The sequence below is a fragment of the Clinocottus analis genome, unplaced genomic scaffold, assembly GCF_023055335.1.
Source record: "Clinocottus analis isolate CAN_PGR_092001 unplaced genomic scaffold, fCliAna1.0.p SCAF_10, whole genome shotgun sequence".
Classification (NCBI taxonomy): Eukaryota; Metazoa; Chordata; class Actinopteri; order Perciformes; family Cottidae; genus Clinocottus; species Clinocottus analis.
In genome coordinates this window covers 5,760,708-5,777,447 of record NW_027175821.1, presented here as the reverse complement: position 1 = coordinate 5,777,447, position 16,740 = coordinate 5,760,708, and the positions used below count along the sequence as shown (strand labels likewise).

General features: G+C 41.3%; 1 protein-coding gene across 1 annotated transcript; it reads right to left on the bottom strand.

The window, feature by feature from the left end:
* Window positions 1–739: 739 nt before the first annotated feature.
* Window positions 740–12,634, bottom strand: clint1a (clathrin interactor 1a). Its single transcript, XM_068595305.1, has 12 exons — window positions 12,407–12,634; window positions 8,927–9,031; window positions 8,043–8,139; window positions 7,585–7,693; window positions 6,941–7,105; window positions 6,638–6,821; window positions 6,027–6,243; window positions 5,846–5,927; window positions 5,221–5,286; window positions 4,440–4,726; window positions 3,269–3,461; window positions 740–3,145 (listed from the first exon to the last, which is right to left on the bottom strand). Exons 1-12 carry the CDS (start codon window positions 12,445–12,447, stop codon window positions 2,769–2,771), a joined length of 1,923 nt encoding a protein of 640 aa, XP_068451406.1. The 5' UTR covers window positions 12,448–12,634; the 3' UTR covers window positions 740–2,768.
* Window positions 12,635–16,740: the final 4,106 nt, after the last annotated feature.

The following is a 16,740-nucleotide window of genomic DNA, read 5'->3' as shown; positions in this document are numbered from 1 at the left end:
TATATATATATATATATATATATATATACACACACACACACAGTTACTTTTCATATATATATAGATATATATTATTAGTGTAGCCCATTTAACAGGCTTCCTCTCCAGAGAGTGGAAATGGGGTCAATTGTTTAATACAAGCTGTGTTTCAGCTGTTTGTGTCACCCCAGTGTGTTTCAACAATTTTGATACAATATGAGAAGGGCACGGCACTTGTGGTGAAGACACGGGCCGCAATTAGACGCCACAATCTTTCTCCTGAGTGCATTCTATCAAGTAATCAGGCCATCTATCTCAGCAAAGCAAACTGTACGTTTCACCAAGTTGAATGATATTGAAGGGCACAAACTAACAGAAGTTCTTTACATTGAACTCCTCAAAGTCTCTATACGCATCATTCCAGTGCGTGTTTGCCGTTATATCCCATAATGCTTCAGTGGAATCCACTTTCTGCTCGCTTTGCAGTGAGAAACTATGAGTGTGGGGTCCGGCCTGACCGCGTATCCTCTGATTTGCATATACTGTTAGTCTCCAGTTGTTCTGCCTTTATTGATATAATGTGTTAATGTGTATATTTATCGTTGACCTTTGTTTATTACCTCCAACAACTAAGTTAACAAACTCACATTAACTAAATGTAATTTCAAAGTCGAGCGCAGTGGCTCCACTTTTGCTGCTTGAAGCTCTTTTGAATGAGGCTAATGACACAGCACACCAAATAACACACGCCATTAACACATCTCAATCAACTGTTTAATGTTGTAGATAAAGAATCAATGTGGAAATCAAATCGAAATGGGAACAATGCAAACTTCATTTTCTCAAAAAGGATTTTCTTTTTCCTTACATTTGCATATGCTAGTGTTTCAGTAACAATCCCACCTTAGAGAAGATCAACTCAATTTGAAGTACAAAATGAATAAAACAACCTCTACGGATATATATTTTAGAAAAAACAGCAAACAGATTTTGGTCATTTTAATGCTTGAGACTCCAACGCAAGGCTACTATGTGTTAGTGTGCTCTGCCTCTCGAGCCCTCGGGAGAAGGGGCGAGCTTCAACAACTCCCAACGCGCTCGGGGGCTGCAGAACCCACTGCCTTCCCCTCTGGTCAGTGAATTATTTATGTAATCGTTGACGTACTAAAAACGTTAGGCAGCCAAGATTTACTTATCACTCATTACAAGGGTCAGGAGGCAACCACCGGCAGGCACTTGAACCGCGGAAGCGCAATGTTTTGTACATCTAACAGATCAGGTAGCTGGTGTACAGCTGAATGGGACCGTTCATTATGAGCTAACCCACAGCGCATCACGTACTGGGAGAGTACAAACGGCTTCCCGGCAGGTAAAAGCGCTTCCTCTCATGAATAAGATGCGAAACATGCAGACGGTTATGACGACAACACAGTTTCTAAGATTGCTGTTTTTTGTTTTTTTTAATGTGTACCATTAATCGAGATGGAAGGTGAGACGGGCGGTCGGAACCGAGACGAACTGGTGGAACATTTAACAGATGGATGCGTGACGCAATCTTAACAACAGTCCGTGCCCTTGAGGTGCCGATTCAAGTTCAGCCGAATATATTTTCAACTTATCGCTGACCTGAATAAAGTGGAACCACTTAAGTGTGCGTGGGACGAACAAAACAGTGAGCGAAAATAATTCTACAATTGCATCTGATATCTGTACAGACGTTATGCGCGGCTTGAGGCATTTGTACAGACACAGATGTTTGTACATAGTACAGAAGCTCTGGTCTGGTAGCCGTCCTCAGCGCTGCAGTCACATTGCTTCCTTCAAAAGAGGTCAACTAAAGAGAAAAGGCAAATGTCTTTCAGGCACTCTGTGCTGTAATTAAGAACCCACAACCCCTGTATGAGGCCTTTTATACCTACTGATTATCTTATTTGGATGCAAACTGATTATAATAGTCTTCATAAGTAAAATATATAGATATATAGCAATAAGAAAGGCCACACTTGATGGTCTGTTGAAGGAGAAATTCCTCAAATTAAATCGATAACCTTCACTCCAAACACTCCTTCATTACTTTAACTGCCGCACTGAGAGGCCACATCTGGAGTGTGTGGACACTTATGTACAAAGACAAGGTGTCAATGTGCTTTGTTATGGGTCTTGATTCAGATTTGGTCTGCATGACACAACTCTTCACACCACCTCTCATATCGGAACATCATAACTTATTTGTGAGGGCTGCAGATTTCTATTTACAGGTCAAAGGAAGAGCAATGACATAAAAAGAGGTAACTTGATATTCTTAAATGTACATTAGAAAGTTAAAATGGCTGATCATGTTATTCAAAACGCATCATTCCGTAAAGTTACTGAGAATGCGTCTCAAAATGAAAATGATGAAGCTACCGATATTGTTTTGCTATTCTGGTAATTTCACTTGATTGAGGTTATAAAGCAAATCCCTGTGACATTCTGGCACGCTCTTTCCTCTTCTCATTGACTCTTCAGTAACCAACAAGGCACACTGCCATCAGTGTGTGTCGCCCAAGACCACAAAGATCCTTGGTTCAAACACAACACAAACACATTCATTTAGATCCATATCACAACACAGCATTTCTAAAAAAAAAATAAAAAATAAGGAGATTGCAGGGAATTGGTATTGTGATAGTTGACATTATTCAAGTACTCTTTGTTTGCAGCTCATAACAATCCTTTACCAATGGACGGGGAGAGTGAGAAAGAGAGAGACCACCACTTCACCAGATAACATTTTCTCTCCAGTTTCATCACTTTCCAAAATTGCCAAAGTCAGCAAAGGCATCGTGTTTGGGCTGTTGGACCATTCCAGGGTTCATCCCCATTCCCATCCCCATAGCATTGGGCATCCCCATGGCCATACCTCCCTGTGGCATCCCCATGTTCATGCCCATCCCCATCATGCCCTGGTTGGCAGCCATCCCCATCATGCCCTGGTTGGTAGCCATCCCCATCATGCCCTGGTTGGGAGTCATCCCCATCATGCCCTGGTTGGGAGCCATGCCCATTCCCATTCCCATGCCAGCACCAGGGTGCATCATAGGGTTTACAGGCGATCTGACTGTTGTAGTTCCAAGGCTCATACCGGAAAATCCCTGGGAGAGCAGGTTGGCAGGTAACTGGTTGCCTGAAGATGAACGAACAAAACACAATAAGAGGACCACAATTTTAAATATCTTTTGGACTGGTGCTTTGAAAGAGAGCCTGGTTACAGTGTCATCATTTATGCCAGATCTACCATTCCTCTCACCGTGTTGGAGAGTGTTGAGGGTGGGCTGGTTTTGCTTGGGTGGATGCACACCTGGGCCCAGGAAGTCCAGGCTGATGTTAACTGTGGGGTCTGACCAGGTGGAAGGGAGGGCTGCTTTGGCTCCGGCACCTTGAGAGCCCACCGACTGGTGGACAGGCTGGACAGACTGCGGTTGAAGAGAACCCCCCATGAACTGTAGGGGGACAAAGACAGAAGCAAAGTTAGAGAAAGAGCTAATTCAAGCTAAAAGTCACAGACGTACAGTGAGAAAAACTCCAACACTGAAATACTTGATGATAAGTCACAGTTCTTTCTAAATAAATCAAGGCCTTCCAACTCCCATTTAACCTCAATACTGTCAGAAATCAGCCAGTGACGAGCTGAGCTCATTAAAACATGCCATCTAAAGTAACTAACGGGGAAAGGAGTGGTGGGCGTCTTCTTAGTGAAACAAAGAACAAGTTTTTTTTAGGTCAACAACCTTTTAACATGGAAATACAGTCGACATCCACAGGCATTCCTTGGGTTTTTAATGTTTTTGTAACTCAAAACTGATTCTTCTCATTCTGTGTGTCAGTAACAGGAGGAGTGGGTGGTTAGTGGGCGGTCTCTAGGGGAGATGAGCATCTGGTGAGGCTGCACGTTAACCCTTTACCATCATGCTTGTCCTCCATCTTTCAGTCACAGAAGGTATGTCTTTATTATAAAAAAGGCATACAGACAAATGTGGTTTACACATCAATAAACACAGAGTAAAGGGTTTGAACTAATAAAAAAAAAATCAATAGCAATAGATGTGCTCGGAATTTCTAATTTAGTATCTTTAAAAATGTTCGAATGATGAAAGTAGAAGAGGTATTTAGAGTTATTTTCTTGACTGATATTAAGACAGACTTAAATTAATAATTGTTTTATCAACATTTATGCTGTATTTTTACTGTTTAAAATATACACCAGCACATAAAATATACATAATCCTAAAATGTATCAGTCTCACTCTGCATTCATAAAAACTGAAATCATAAAGTGCATTCTTATTTTCCTGAAGATATTTTGTTTCCACCTGTATAATTTAAGCACCCATCATGAGTCTTGTAATGATATGTATATAAATAAATTATTTAAAAAGTGTGTGCCTGATGCGTGCGTGTATGAGTGCAATCATGCATACCTGTGAACCAGACTGGGGAAGGACTGTGGCGCTCATGCTCTGTGTGCTGCTCATGCTAAAGTTGAGGCTCTGGGAGGAGCTGAGGGACTGCGTTGGCCCCATCAAGTCAAACAGGTCTGCTGAGGCAGGACCGGTGCTTGGAGCTGGAGCCGGGGCGAGGGCAGGACCTGCCATGCCTACAAAAAGGTCATTTCCACCGGTGACAACAGTCTGAGCAGATGCTGGCATCTGACCTCCGGGGAAGGCGTTCCACTCTCCAAAGTCTCCATTACTGGAGGAAGGTGCAGCTGCAACAAGAAAGAGAAATAAAGAGACAGTTGAATGAATGTCTATATTTGCCATCTAAACAGTGAGGTTTGTGTTGTGAGCCATGTAAATAATTGCAAGATGCTGCAAACAAAAGTCACCAACGCATTTGGACCAGTCATATCAATCAAGCATAAACAATTGAGTCTTCCGTAAGGATTTGCTTCATCCAGGGCATTCGCAGTAACCACTGGTGCCACGTTTTAAATTTTCAATGAACCGGCCCTACTTGTTGTCTCTATCCCTCCTCTCAATCTCTTTTAGCTCCCTCCACCCCCATCAACTTCTTCCTCTGTCCCTGTCTCCTTGTCATCCATAACAGGAGTTGATGTGTGTCTGTTCTTGTTATGCAGAGCAGGTAGCAGGCTCCATATGGCCAGGGCTTCTCTCTGAATATTCTAGCAGTATAGCTGCAACAGCACAGCACACGCAAGCACACACTAACACACACACACAAAAAAGTCTTGAAACCAACCAGATACTGAGGAGATGCCGACAGAGGGAGCAGGTGAGGAGAAGTCAGCAAATCCACTGATCAGGTCTGCATTGAGATATAGACAGAAACACATCAATCTCAAACAAGCGAGCTCCAGGTGTCATTCTACCATAGTTAGCATTCCTTCAGTGTCAGAAGTGTAGGAGGGAGGGGAGGGGTTATGGCAGACGATAGGTTGAGAAGACCAAACATCTGTTCAGTGCTCCCGCCCTCTCCATTCACCAGGGACTGCTCCAAAAACATCTGGTGCACTTAGTTACTATACATCAACTCCCTCCCCGTGCTGTCCCCAAAATCTGAAGCTAGCATCAGCAGCTGGGCATAGTGACTGTGGAGTCTAGTCCTGCAGTCACTGTGGGGTTTCCTGTTAGGTTGTTTCTGGATTTACTGCTCAGAATAAACTACATGTAAATAAAAACTAACTGGAAGAGACCAACTGTTTCCCTAAGGTGCTAAATGATGCTTAAAATGTCATGTATCAGTTGCATTTATCTGGTTTAAGCAGATGAATTGATCCAAATCTTCTCAGCCAACTGCTGGTGAGACAGCAACATGAAGCACATTTCACAAAATGTCAGGGTATTACTTGAAGTTAGTGACATACCTGTGGCAGCAGGCTGGCTCGGTGGGGAGTCCACAATAAACAGGTCAGCTAGGACGGTACTGGAGGCCTGGGGGGCGGCTGGCTGGAATAAAGAACATTTACAAAAGGTAATATACATATACAAATATCAATAATGTATACAAATATCCATAAAGTCTCATCTTATGTGTGCTCTTGGTACCTGTTTGGTGGTGGATACTGGGCTTTTATCTCCCACGTAGTGGGCTGCGGCTCCCAAGTCTACGACCTTAGACGGGACCCCTCTCTTCCGAGTTGCTGTAGTCTCTGTTGCTTGGACTATGTGTACACTCTTGGTGGTTACAGTCTCCTCTTCATCTTTGAATTCTTTTCCTGACTGGCCATTGTGAGACGAGCGACTCCGGTCCTCCTCCGTGTCACTATGGAGACAATAACGCCCATGTAAGACAACCAGTTATGTAAGGATACGGATTGTCTTTCTATTTCCATAAATAAATAAAGAGAATCAAGATACAACCCATGTTCTAGAGGTGGTTTTACCGTTATCGACAGTATATTAAGTAAATGTGTTATTTGTACTTTTTTCCTTCCTTTAATGGCATGATCAGTTTTGTTTTACCATTTCAATCACAGGTACATTCACAATGTATTTGAAAACTTTGAAAATAAAGACCTGTTGAAATCAGTGTTTAGAAAACAGATAAAACCAAATGTCAATTTTCTCCATTTATATGTTTATATTTGGAACATGGTTTGTGGCTTTGAGCTCCAAATGGCACTACATATACATTTGATAACTTGTCTGTGTCCAACCTAAATCGATCTGGTGAGTCGTCTCTATCCTGCTTCCTAAATCTGCTTATCGTATCGTCAATGGTGCTGCCAATTTTGTCGCTGATCTCCCCCAATTTCTCGCTGAAGGGGAATTGCCCTTTGTTCCGCTCAAAGTCGTCGTCCCACTTTCCCCGGCTATCATTGGAGTCGTACCGGTCCCCCGCTGGAGGAAAGGGATTCAAGTATGTAGAAAAGGAGATAAAAGCAAGTAAAACAGGAGAATTTAATTAAAAACCCAAACGTTTTTGTTGATCATAAGTCTGCATAAATCAGTCAACTTACAGTAACTTCGGTATCCCATACTGTCTGAGGACACCCCGATGTATTTGTCTTTGTTCTTCTTTGACTTTTTCCGTTCTTCCCTTAGCCTGTCGTCATCCTGGACAAAATCTACCGTCTCCTTCACCTTCTGACGCACATTCACACCTTGGTCCTTCCCATTCTCATCTAGAGACAGATGTGGAGACACAGACACATTGACGGTAATATAATTAACGATTTAGCAAATATTTGTGTTGACTTCACAATTTATTGAAACAACGAACAAGCAATAAATCAGATTATCACCATATAGGGAAATGTTCTTGTTTGTAAATTGCACCTCAAATACACAAATGGTTGGGAAGTGTGAAAGCAGCTTTAGTGTGTGTTAGAGTGTGTGTGTGTGTGTGTGTGGTTTAAGGGTTTGTGGACTAAGCAGTGCTTACAGCCTCTAGCCATTCATTACAGCTCACACTGAAGCTATTGTTAATAAACATTAAACTCTACAATGCTGAGGTGTGAAGAGTGTCTCTCCTAATCAAAGCAAACTCTTTTCAAAGCAACGTGTTTTTTCATGCCGGGCAAATATTTTTAGGTACTACTCATCCAACATGCACAGAAAACGATGGTATAAATAATAGAAATGACAGAAAATGGTACCTTACCTACAAAGTGGTAGCTTTCTAAAGATCTAAGGTCATACAGGTGTTCTCTGGTACTGGTAACAACCCTCTCGGATCCATTCCTGATTAGATGGGCCAGCAGCAGCAGGGACTGAGAAACAGACACACAATAAAGCAAAAAGTGTTCAGTGTCAACTGGTTTAGTTATGGAAATTATTTGTTTCATCACAACCCTAAATTTATAGCATGTTAAAACTATGTGAACATCAGCTGTTTCTATTCAAGGTCAAATGTTTTTGTTTTGTGAATTTTTTTGAAACATATTATTCCTGCCTGTAAGTAATGAGAAGAGAATTTGACGTCAAAATTAACAGATGGTTCCGAGTTGGATCTGGTCCAAAGTTTTAGGTAAAAACTGTATTTAGTGCTTAGGGTTTCAAGCTTTGAGTCATAATCAAGCATGTCTGTTTGTAGGATGTCGCAACAGTACTGTGGCAGACCTTGTAGACTCTCCGCCAGTTCTTCTTATTATCCCTCAGCATGCGGGCCCACAGCATGTTCATCACCTCTGGGAACTGCTCATACATGAAGGTGGCTCTGATTACATAAACATTGACAGAAAAAGAGAAAGAGGGAGACATTAGGAACAGAATTCAGAAAGTATTTCAGAAGCCACAGGTTTCTTCGGGACATTTGTGCCTCACTTAATTGATTTGGAAATTTAGACGAATACAAGAACTAAAAGTGACATTCATTAATGTGTCGAACCATAATTTACAGTATTGTTTGTAATTCACTAAAACTGTAACGTATGAATTCATTATTATTATTTGGTTAATTTTTGGCTTAGGTATGTAATCATCATTATAAAGTAAAGCTTTAGTTTCACACGTCTCTAGTCAGCTCCATAATTAGCATTTAAATCTTAATGACAACAGAACATCTTAAAATTCCTATCTCTGCCCGAGCACCGATTGCAGCAGCTTGAATGAATGCTGTAATTGTTGTAGCAGTTGTGAGGCTAGTGTCCAGTACTGACAGTGGTACAGCAGTTTCTGGACAGCAGAAAAATACTACCTTGGAAACGGGTACTTTTGTGGTCATGTCAAAAACCAAAGCTTAAAATGGGTTCCTGTGGTTGAAATGGAAGGGAATTTCCTAACGAGTGTCACTACAGTCAAAAAGAGCTTTAAAAGTAGTATGTTAACGACAAAAAAAATACGTGCGTATATATACATGCGGTTGTTAAGTAGTGAGCATATACATATACAACTGTATTAAATGAGACTTTGATTTTAGTGCAGGATTCTGTTAGAGTTGATGTTGATGTAGCATTGGTGCTTTTCAGCAGGACATATCGCACAAGACTACAAGTTGTCCTTACCTGGAGATTTCACTCATCAGTTGTCCTGATGGTCCCCATGCGTCGTCATTGGTGGCCTCTCTGACTTTAGACTCCACCTCTGAGTAGTTCATCACCACGTTGGTTCTGTGCAGTATGATAAAAGAGAAACATTACTTCCTTGATTATGCCCATGCCAAGTATTCTGGATGACATTTTTATTTCAGTTTAAAATATGTGGCGTCCTAGATAACCACAACATGGACAGTATTAGATGAAAGGTTCTCTTATTTGAGCCACGCCCATAAACTTGTCCTTTTTGAGGCTAAAAGCACAATAGGACAATAGGGAGTGCTCGTGTGTGCTCTGAATCTAACCACTCGTCAAGAACAAAAATAGAGGCCCAAACAAGCAAATACAAATCTGTGTGCAGAATAAACACATAAATAAGACCTCAAATGGAACAGAGTAAAACAGGGCTGTGCTCACTGTGGGTGAGCTCTTGCTTGTTGACATTCAAGGAAAATAACGAGGAAATAAAAACTGATAGTATAACTGGTGGCTCACTAATAATCTCAGGTAAATAAATAGAGAACTTGTTTTCTAAATTGCGTACTATGGACCGTCATAACCAGCACTTATCGGAAGACAGAACAAATGTAAAGTCTGCACAAGAGGAATGTCATGAAGAACAGAAGAACAAAAGGATTTTCCAGGCAGAGAATATTCTAGAAACAACAGATGTTTATCAGCTATTTTGTTTTTGCAAGACTAAGATGCCTTTGTAGAAGATATTGTGAATCTCAAAAAATTCTCCATGGCTAGTGGCCTTGGTGCATTAATTTGTTTTCTATTATCTTTAATTAGAATAGTGTCTTTCAGCACTACAGACATGATCTATACAAAAAAATAGGCAGTTTATTCCAAGTATTTTAGTACGCCCTGTCACAGCTTTCAGCGAAACATTTTAGCCCTGCGGCTCACGTCCCTCCTTCCTCACGACTGCCACATCAGCAATATCATGTAAAGGGCCTGAGAGAACAGCACTGAACTGATGGGTGGAGATAAACACCCTCTCTGTGGTTATAGAAAAACATTGCATTACTACTGCAAGCAGCATACTATGGTTACCACTTAGATAACGTACACCCGTTTGCAAATGATTTCGTCATCTCGGAAATTTTTACAAAGGTCTATGCCATGTGTTTTTAGATGATGAACATTGGTGACAGTAACTTCATGTAAGAGGGAGATCCTGGACAGACACCAAGTAATATCCTGTATAAAACTTAATTCTGATGGCATTGTTCTTCTAATTACACTCACTTCAGCCCAAGACAAGACTTAATTTTTAGTTTCAATCATGTGTTCAGGTTTTATTTAGCTTTGAGGAGTCATTCTGATTACATTGTGTACTATGTTACTAACTATACATATAATGGGTCTCTCTTGCCTTGTTACGGACACTACACAAAGCTGCATGTTTGCACGAATGACAGGCAAAACACAAGAGGATATGATATAGTAATGCAACATCATATCTCTGCGTGGTTGTTGGCCCTGTCCTAGATAGAGCCGGATAAAACCGGAAGTTGTGATACTCTCACTGTGACACACTATCAGACAGATTTCCGTTAAACCACTGTAGTGCTGTATGTGAAGATAAAAAAAAAAGCCTGCCGTTACTCATTAATCCAATCGTACTATATTCTTTATATAATAAATGTTCAGTACTAGACCTACTTGAAACAGGATAAAACGTTGGCTTGCATGTCCTGCCTCAGCAAAGACCTCACCTTAACCACACAACAGAAAACATTGAATTATAATAATCTTTGATTGTGAATGACTCTAAGCTTGGTGACACTATATTAAAATGCTTTATAATTTGAGTCAATACTAAAAAAAGGGACAGTTTCTGAATGTTACAAAACACAAGCTCTTTCATCACCCTTGATTTCAAATAACTAAGAGGAAATTTAACATGGAAACGCCCATCCATTAAATCAATCAAACTCGCAGCTTTCCCTTTCTCTGTGTCTTGGTCTGGCCCCCTCTCTGTCTCTCTCCAGTAACACATGTTCCAGGAGGTCACACTCCAGGGAGACAAGGGCATTCAGCAGGAATGCCTTCTTGGATGGACTTAAAAACACTCTATTGTCTCTCTGGGTCTGCAAAATCAGCCATTACGACCTTTGAAAGGGAGTAAAAATTGTGCAATTACCTGTAATCCTACAGTACAGGAATGCATGCTCACGTTTAGTCAACAACTAAAAGTAAAGCAGACACCAAAGCAGAACAAAAGACATGTTATCCCCAAGGTGTTGTTTAAGCTCGGCAGGTATATACTTTCAGCTACTACATTATTCCTAGCCATGGAGGCTTAGACTGTTAAGGCCATAAAACTATGACTCATTACGAGTACACACGCACCCAGGATTCACAGTATGTATAGTTTACATGCTTTTTGCCAGTGTCGTTACATTTTGCCAAACAAACTCCATATTAATTCTCATCAACCTGGTGGAAAGTACAGCAATTGCTATGTTAAGCTTACATCATGAAATCCTTGAACTTAAGTAAGCTGGACATCTACCAAATGTTGCAAAACACTGCAGGGTCACTGGTCACTGATTAATAAGTGCTCTGTTGTGGCGCAACAAAATAATGAAGCTAATATACAGTAGCTTAACCGCAGGTAAGTTAGTCACCGTACAAACGCAATACAAAAGGATGTCTGTAACATAAAATTGCAGGTGGTTTTAAATGCTCAGTTGTAAAAAGAAAACGCAACAAACACAATGAAACTTGTATTGTGAGGTAATGAGTTCGACATCTTCAGGTCTTTGTAAAAGTTGTCTCGCTACTTCCACTTGAATATAGATATAAGGAATGTAACAAAGCTAACAATGTGGCTGTGAAGTAATACAGCCATGTGGCGTTACTTTAAATCAACTGACTTCATCTACAGTAAGTTATTGCTCATGTTACGTTAATTTAGCTACAAGTGTCATAACATCCGCACAGGAGAGTTAAGCTCAATAAAGCTTTAAAAACATACTTCCAGACAGAAGTAGCCACGCAATGGTGATACGATAGAGTGCACTAACGTATTGATGTTAAATAGATGATTATTGAGCCGACGAGCTGTCAAACTAGCTGAGCTGGATAGCCTGGTTGGTTAGCTAGCTATCAGCAGGCTAGCTCTTAGATCATTAGCTAGCTTGTCGGCTATGTGAGTTAGCTTCAACTGTCGGACACAATGCTGAAACAAAAAGCTAAAGTGGTCTCGTGAATGTTATCCACACGAACCGAAGGACCGGGCCATCCGACCGTGACAAATAAATGACATTCATACTTGAAGACAAATAGTGTTCGTAAAAGTCTGCTAACTCACTAACTTGCTAGTAGCATACAGGCTAGCTAACTTGTTCGAGTGACGTCAAAGTTTTGGGTACGTGTCTCTTTCAAACAGGTAAACTACAGCACGACACGGACGCAATGTCGTCGGGAGATACTTACGCTTTGTCCACCAACTCCCTAACTTTCCACATGTTCAGCATCGTGGCTCCGTGAAAATGGGCTTTCTGCCTCAACAAAACCCTTTACTCCACACGAACACCGCAACCAAAACCCTGAACTCTGTAAAGTAAACTCTTCTTCACCTCTCTTTCAAGACAGGAGGCGCAAACGCACCAACAGGCAGAAAAGGTTACTACGGGAAATGCCGATGTAACGTCATCAAAATTGCGTAAAGCAGCATTGGAGTTGTAGTTCCTAATTAGCGTCTGGCCTCAGTCTCCACCACTTGTACTAGAAGTACATTAACCCTTCATAATTGAGTAAAAACAGCTGTCAGCCGTTGGTAATTCATAAATTAAACAATCAGAATCAGCAGTATCAGAACCATTTATTGCCATGTATGCTTTCGCATACAAGGAATTTCTCCTGGTGCATACATTTAACATTTAGATAATAAATCAAAACAGTCTCAGTACAAAAATCGTATTCTGATGTAAATGCCATTAGTTCTGCTTGGGAAAAGTACTTGTACAATCAAAATGTGGTTTTGCAATGGTAGTTAATGGTAATCACATTATAGTTTTTCATCAGATAGCACAGAAACATGTATGTTTCAAAGTGTTTATTAAAAAATAAATAAATACATAGTTGATCTTTATTTAAAAAAACACCTGCGTGTTATATGTTTTTATATATTAAAGTCCAATAGCGGTCGAGCTATATTATCCAGAATGAACTATTTATAATGTTTTATCCTCAATTTATTATTTGTTTCCAATTTTAACTGATATTCTTTGACTTTCACTTTGCACTAACTGTGTTCTCCATCATAAAGCCTGTTTGTTTTTCGGTCCAAATGTGTTCCATCTTGCTCAAAACTGCAGCCTACATCCTTGTGCGGGTCACCACCCTGTGTGTTCTCCATCCCTCCTCATCTGGCATTCAGGCATGCTACAATGACCCAGTGATGCTGTGTGACAGGCCAGGCAGGGCACTGGCTGTTTGTGTCAATCCAGATCAATCACTCCCTCTTCTGGACAGACAACGTCATCAACGCGCAGAAAGGTCACAGGGTGTACTCAAGCCAGGCCCGATGTGGTGAGCAGGGAGGTCAGCGTAGCAAGTGAACACCCTTGACTGACTGAGCATCATCTTAAATAGACACAGTCGATTTATGAGGAAAAAGAAATCGACTGGCAGTAGTCTTTTTTTATTCTCCTGTGACTGGGCGTACACAAAAAGTATTAAGACTGTTTGTCGTATTGATTGATATTCCAGTGGGCAAAATAAGCCCTCGAATGCCCTACTCTCAATTCTCTAATGATACGTGTAAATATGGCCCACGGCTTACACTTCCATTGGAGAGCAGAAGGAAACAACACAATAGCCAAAATACAACCCATTTGAGAAAAAAACAACAAGAAACTGCACTTAACAGCCCAGAATGCACTGCACCCGAGGGAGCAACCTCAATTACTGTTACACGTCCAAAGAGGAGAACTCCAGGAGAAGTGATTGCCAAGATGGAAATGGCTCTGTGTGTGTGTTTGTGCATGTGTGAGTGTGTTTTTGCACGAGTGTGTGTTTGTATGAGTGTGTGGGTCGGAGAAGGATGGATAGAAAGGCACTCAGTGAAAAGATCTTTCAGAAACACTTTGCCTCGGTGACGTTGACGCGAGCTGTTGATTGACATGCACTTCTCGATAGAAACCAGAGCTATCAACCTATCTGCCACGCATTAAGAATGGCACGGTCCTCGGGGAGGGGCCTAAGTGGTAAATGATGTTGCTCAAGACACTTTCTGTCAACAATGTGTGTGTATCTGTGAGTGTGTGAGTGCTGAGGATGGCAAAGTATTCAATCAAAGCTTTGATTGAAAAACTCCTGTGTCCTTAAAGATCAGAATTCTGTACACTGATGTGTAAGTGTGTGTGTGTGTGTGTGTGTGTGTGTGTGTGTGTGTGTTTGTCTGTGTGTAATCAAAGATGGGTCTGTACGTGTGTGTTTTGAATACACTAAGTCATAGAATGCAGTTTTAGGGGGAAATGGAGTTAGCTGAAGGCCTAATTGCAGAAATTCAATCTCAAACAATATCTATGCAGTTTTGTTTTGCACAGTTTCAATTTGAAAAAAAAAAGAGAGAGAGAGGCAAAAACATCCTCTGCAAGAAATCTTGTAGACCCACTTTCTCTCTTTAGATATGAAAAAAACATGCCAGCCTTTCCTTGATATTTCATATTTTATAACCACGTTCCATTCATCATCTTGCTCCTCGGTTGATCGTCAATTTGGTCTACCGAGACCAAGTTGTCACTAACAACTTTAGAGTTGAAGGAGATGAAAAAGTAAGCCGGATAAACAGGATGTAATTGTAACACAAGCAGCACTAGGGGGCACTCTGACTTTTCTAGTCTCAAAGAATTGCACAGAGGGTGAACGTGTTCAGGGTCTGTGCACGCGCAAGTGTGTGTCAGTCAGTGCGACCAGTGGGGGTCGAGGCTGTGTGTTTACACGGCTGAAGTTCCCATGACAAATGTGGTCAGAACATCATCTCGACTTGGGAATGTGCTCTACAACTCGGCTATTATTCTTCCTCTGCAAACATGTGCTTCCAATCTTTTAAAACACTCTGTGCTTTTTTTTCTTCTTTTTTCTTCTTTGCAGTTTCATAATGTCATTAGAAAACAATGTTCTTTGTTTTGCACATTAGCTATGAATCAACGACCCTGCCCATTTCTGTGCCCACAGAAGAGGTTCTGATCTGAGGAGTCACTTGCATGGGGCCCAGCTTTCCTCCTGTCAGAGCGAGGGTTCTTTCACTGCTGTTATATTTCAGGCTGTTATTGTTGGCCCTCTTGCAGCCCCGGTAAGATCTTTAGTCCTTTTCCCAAGCGATATAACCCCCACACACATCACACAGTATCTGACCCCTGTCTCCATGACACATGACAGGTCCACCGTGGGGGGGGGGGGGGGCATGTGAGCAAGGACTGATATTTGTGTGTGTGTGTGTGTGTGTATGCTTTCATGTAAATGTGTATTGTAAATATGTGCATGTGCGGCATGGATGTGTGTCACAGTATGTAGGTATTGAAATTATGCTGAAACAATGAGGCTACTTGTCACATGTTCAAAGTCGCAAAGACAACCTGCTGTGATCTCAAACCACATACACAGATGTTCCTAATGGGACTAAAGCAGTATTCACATTCCTGTGGATAACCAGTCTGTTTATTTTACTCTCTGAACTGGATTGCCACTTTTCCTGGTGAGAAAAAGGACGGAAGATGATAGAAAAAAAAATACAGGGAGGCTGATGAGTGATGCTCCCACCACACTTTGGAGCTCCAAAGCCAACTGTCAGTGCTGCTTAACCAGCAAACAGCAGAGGCTGTGATTTATTAGTGACAGTAATTCAATGTATAATGGAAGTTGATGCGTGTGTGCGATTACTCTGCAAGTTAAAACTGCTGTTTTCGTATTCCCCTACACGGGGAAATGAGCTTGTTGTAATTGTGAAGGCTTATGTTTATGAGTCAGGGTGTTACAGTAAATCCTCTTGCTTTATACATGGGCCAGAAAGCCCACGTACACGCAGAGAAACCCACACAGGTATGCTCAAGTCCTGAGAGCATCTGCTCCTTTACAACCAGATTGAATTAGCAATTACAGAGAGTAAAAAACAGAACAAAACATCTGGAGCTGTAAGCAGTAGAGGTTATAAATCTGAGAGAAGGTGTGGAGGGGGGATATGAAAATGAGCCAAAGTGAGATTCTCAAGGACAGTGTCTCCGATTGGTCCATTAACATGCCAGGGGTGTCAAAAAGGACCCGAGGCTATGGGGGAAATGGGACAGAGCAGAGGGCTTTAGAGGGCGTATGGAACGCCAGTGACTGGAGAGGTAGAGCGTACAGGGGAGAGCACAGCAGAGGTTCCAGTGAGATACTGTAGGGAAGGGAAATGCAGTCAGTTTTGGCAAAGATAATACAACTGAGGAGATACATGAATGTTGTTTGTGTTTTGAACCTCCACAGAGGAAATCACCCCGATAAGCTGGAGAGAAGGAGATGGAAAAGCTGAAAGGAAGTGGTGAAAAAAGGCCCAGAGCTGTGTGGGTGCTAGAATTAAGAAACAAAGACAGAGTATCGCCACATTGTCAAACCGTAATTATGCATGTTTGGACACATGTCTCAAGTAAAAGTGTGGCTGGGTGTTCATGTATTTTAATGATTATATTCAGTTTGGTTTAAGTCCGTATAAATTTGAGGTTGGAAAGCCGCAGCACCATTACCACATCTGTTTTTGCTATTATTGGCACAATAAATTACGTAGG

Excerpts from the sequence above, each read along its gene's own strand:
- clint1a (XM_068595305.1), bottom strand. The coding sequence starts at position 12,447 with ATGCTGAACATGTGGAAAGTTAGGGAGTTGGTGGACAAAGC. Across the intron at positions 9,032-12,406 it reads AGGGAGTTGGTGGACAAAGC|AACCAACGTGGTGATGAACT; the intron begins GTAAGTATCTCC and ends CATACTGCACAG. Across the intron at positions 7,106-7,584 it reads AGAAAGCTACCACTTTGTAG|ATGAGAATGGGAAGGACCAA; the intron begins GTAAGGTACCAT and ends ATCTGTCTCTAG.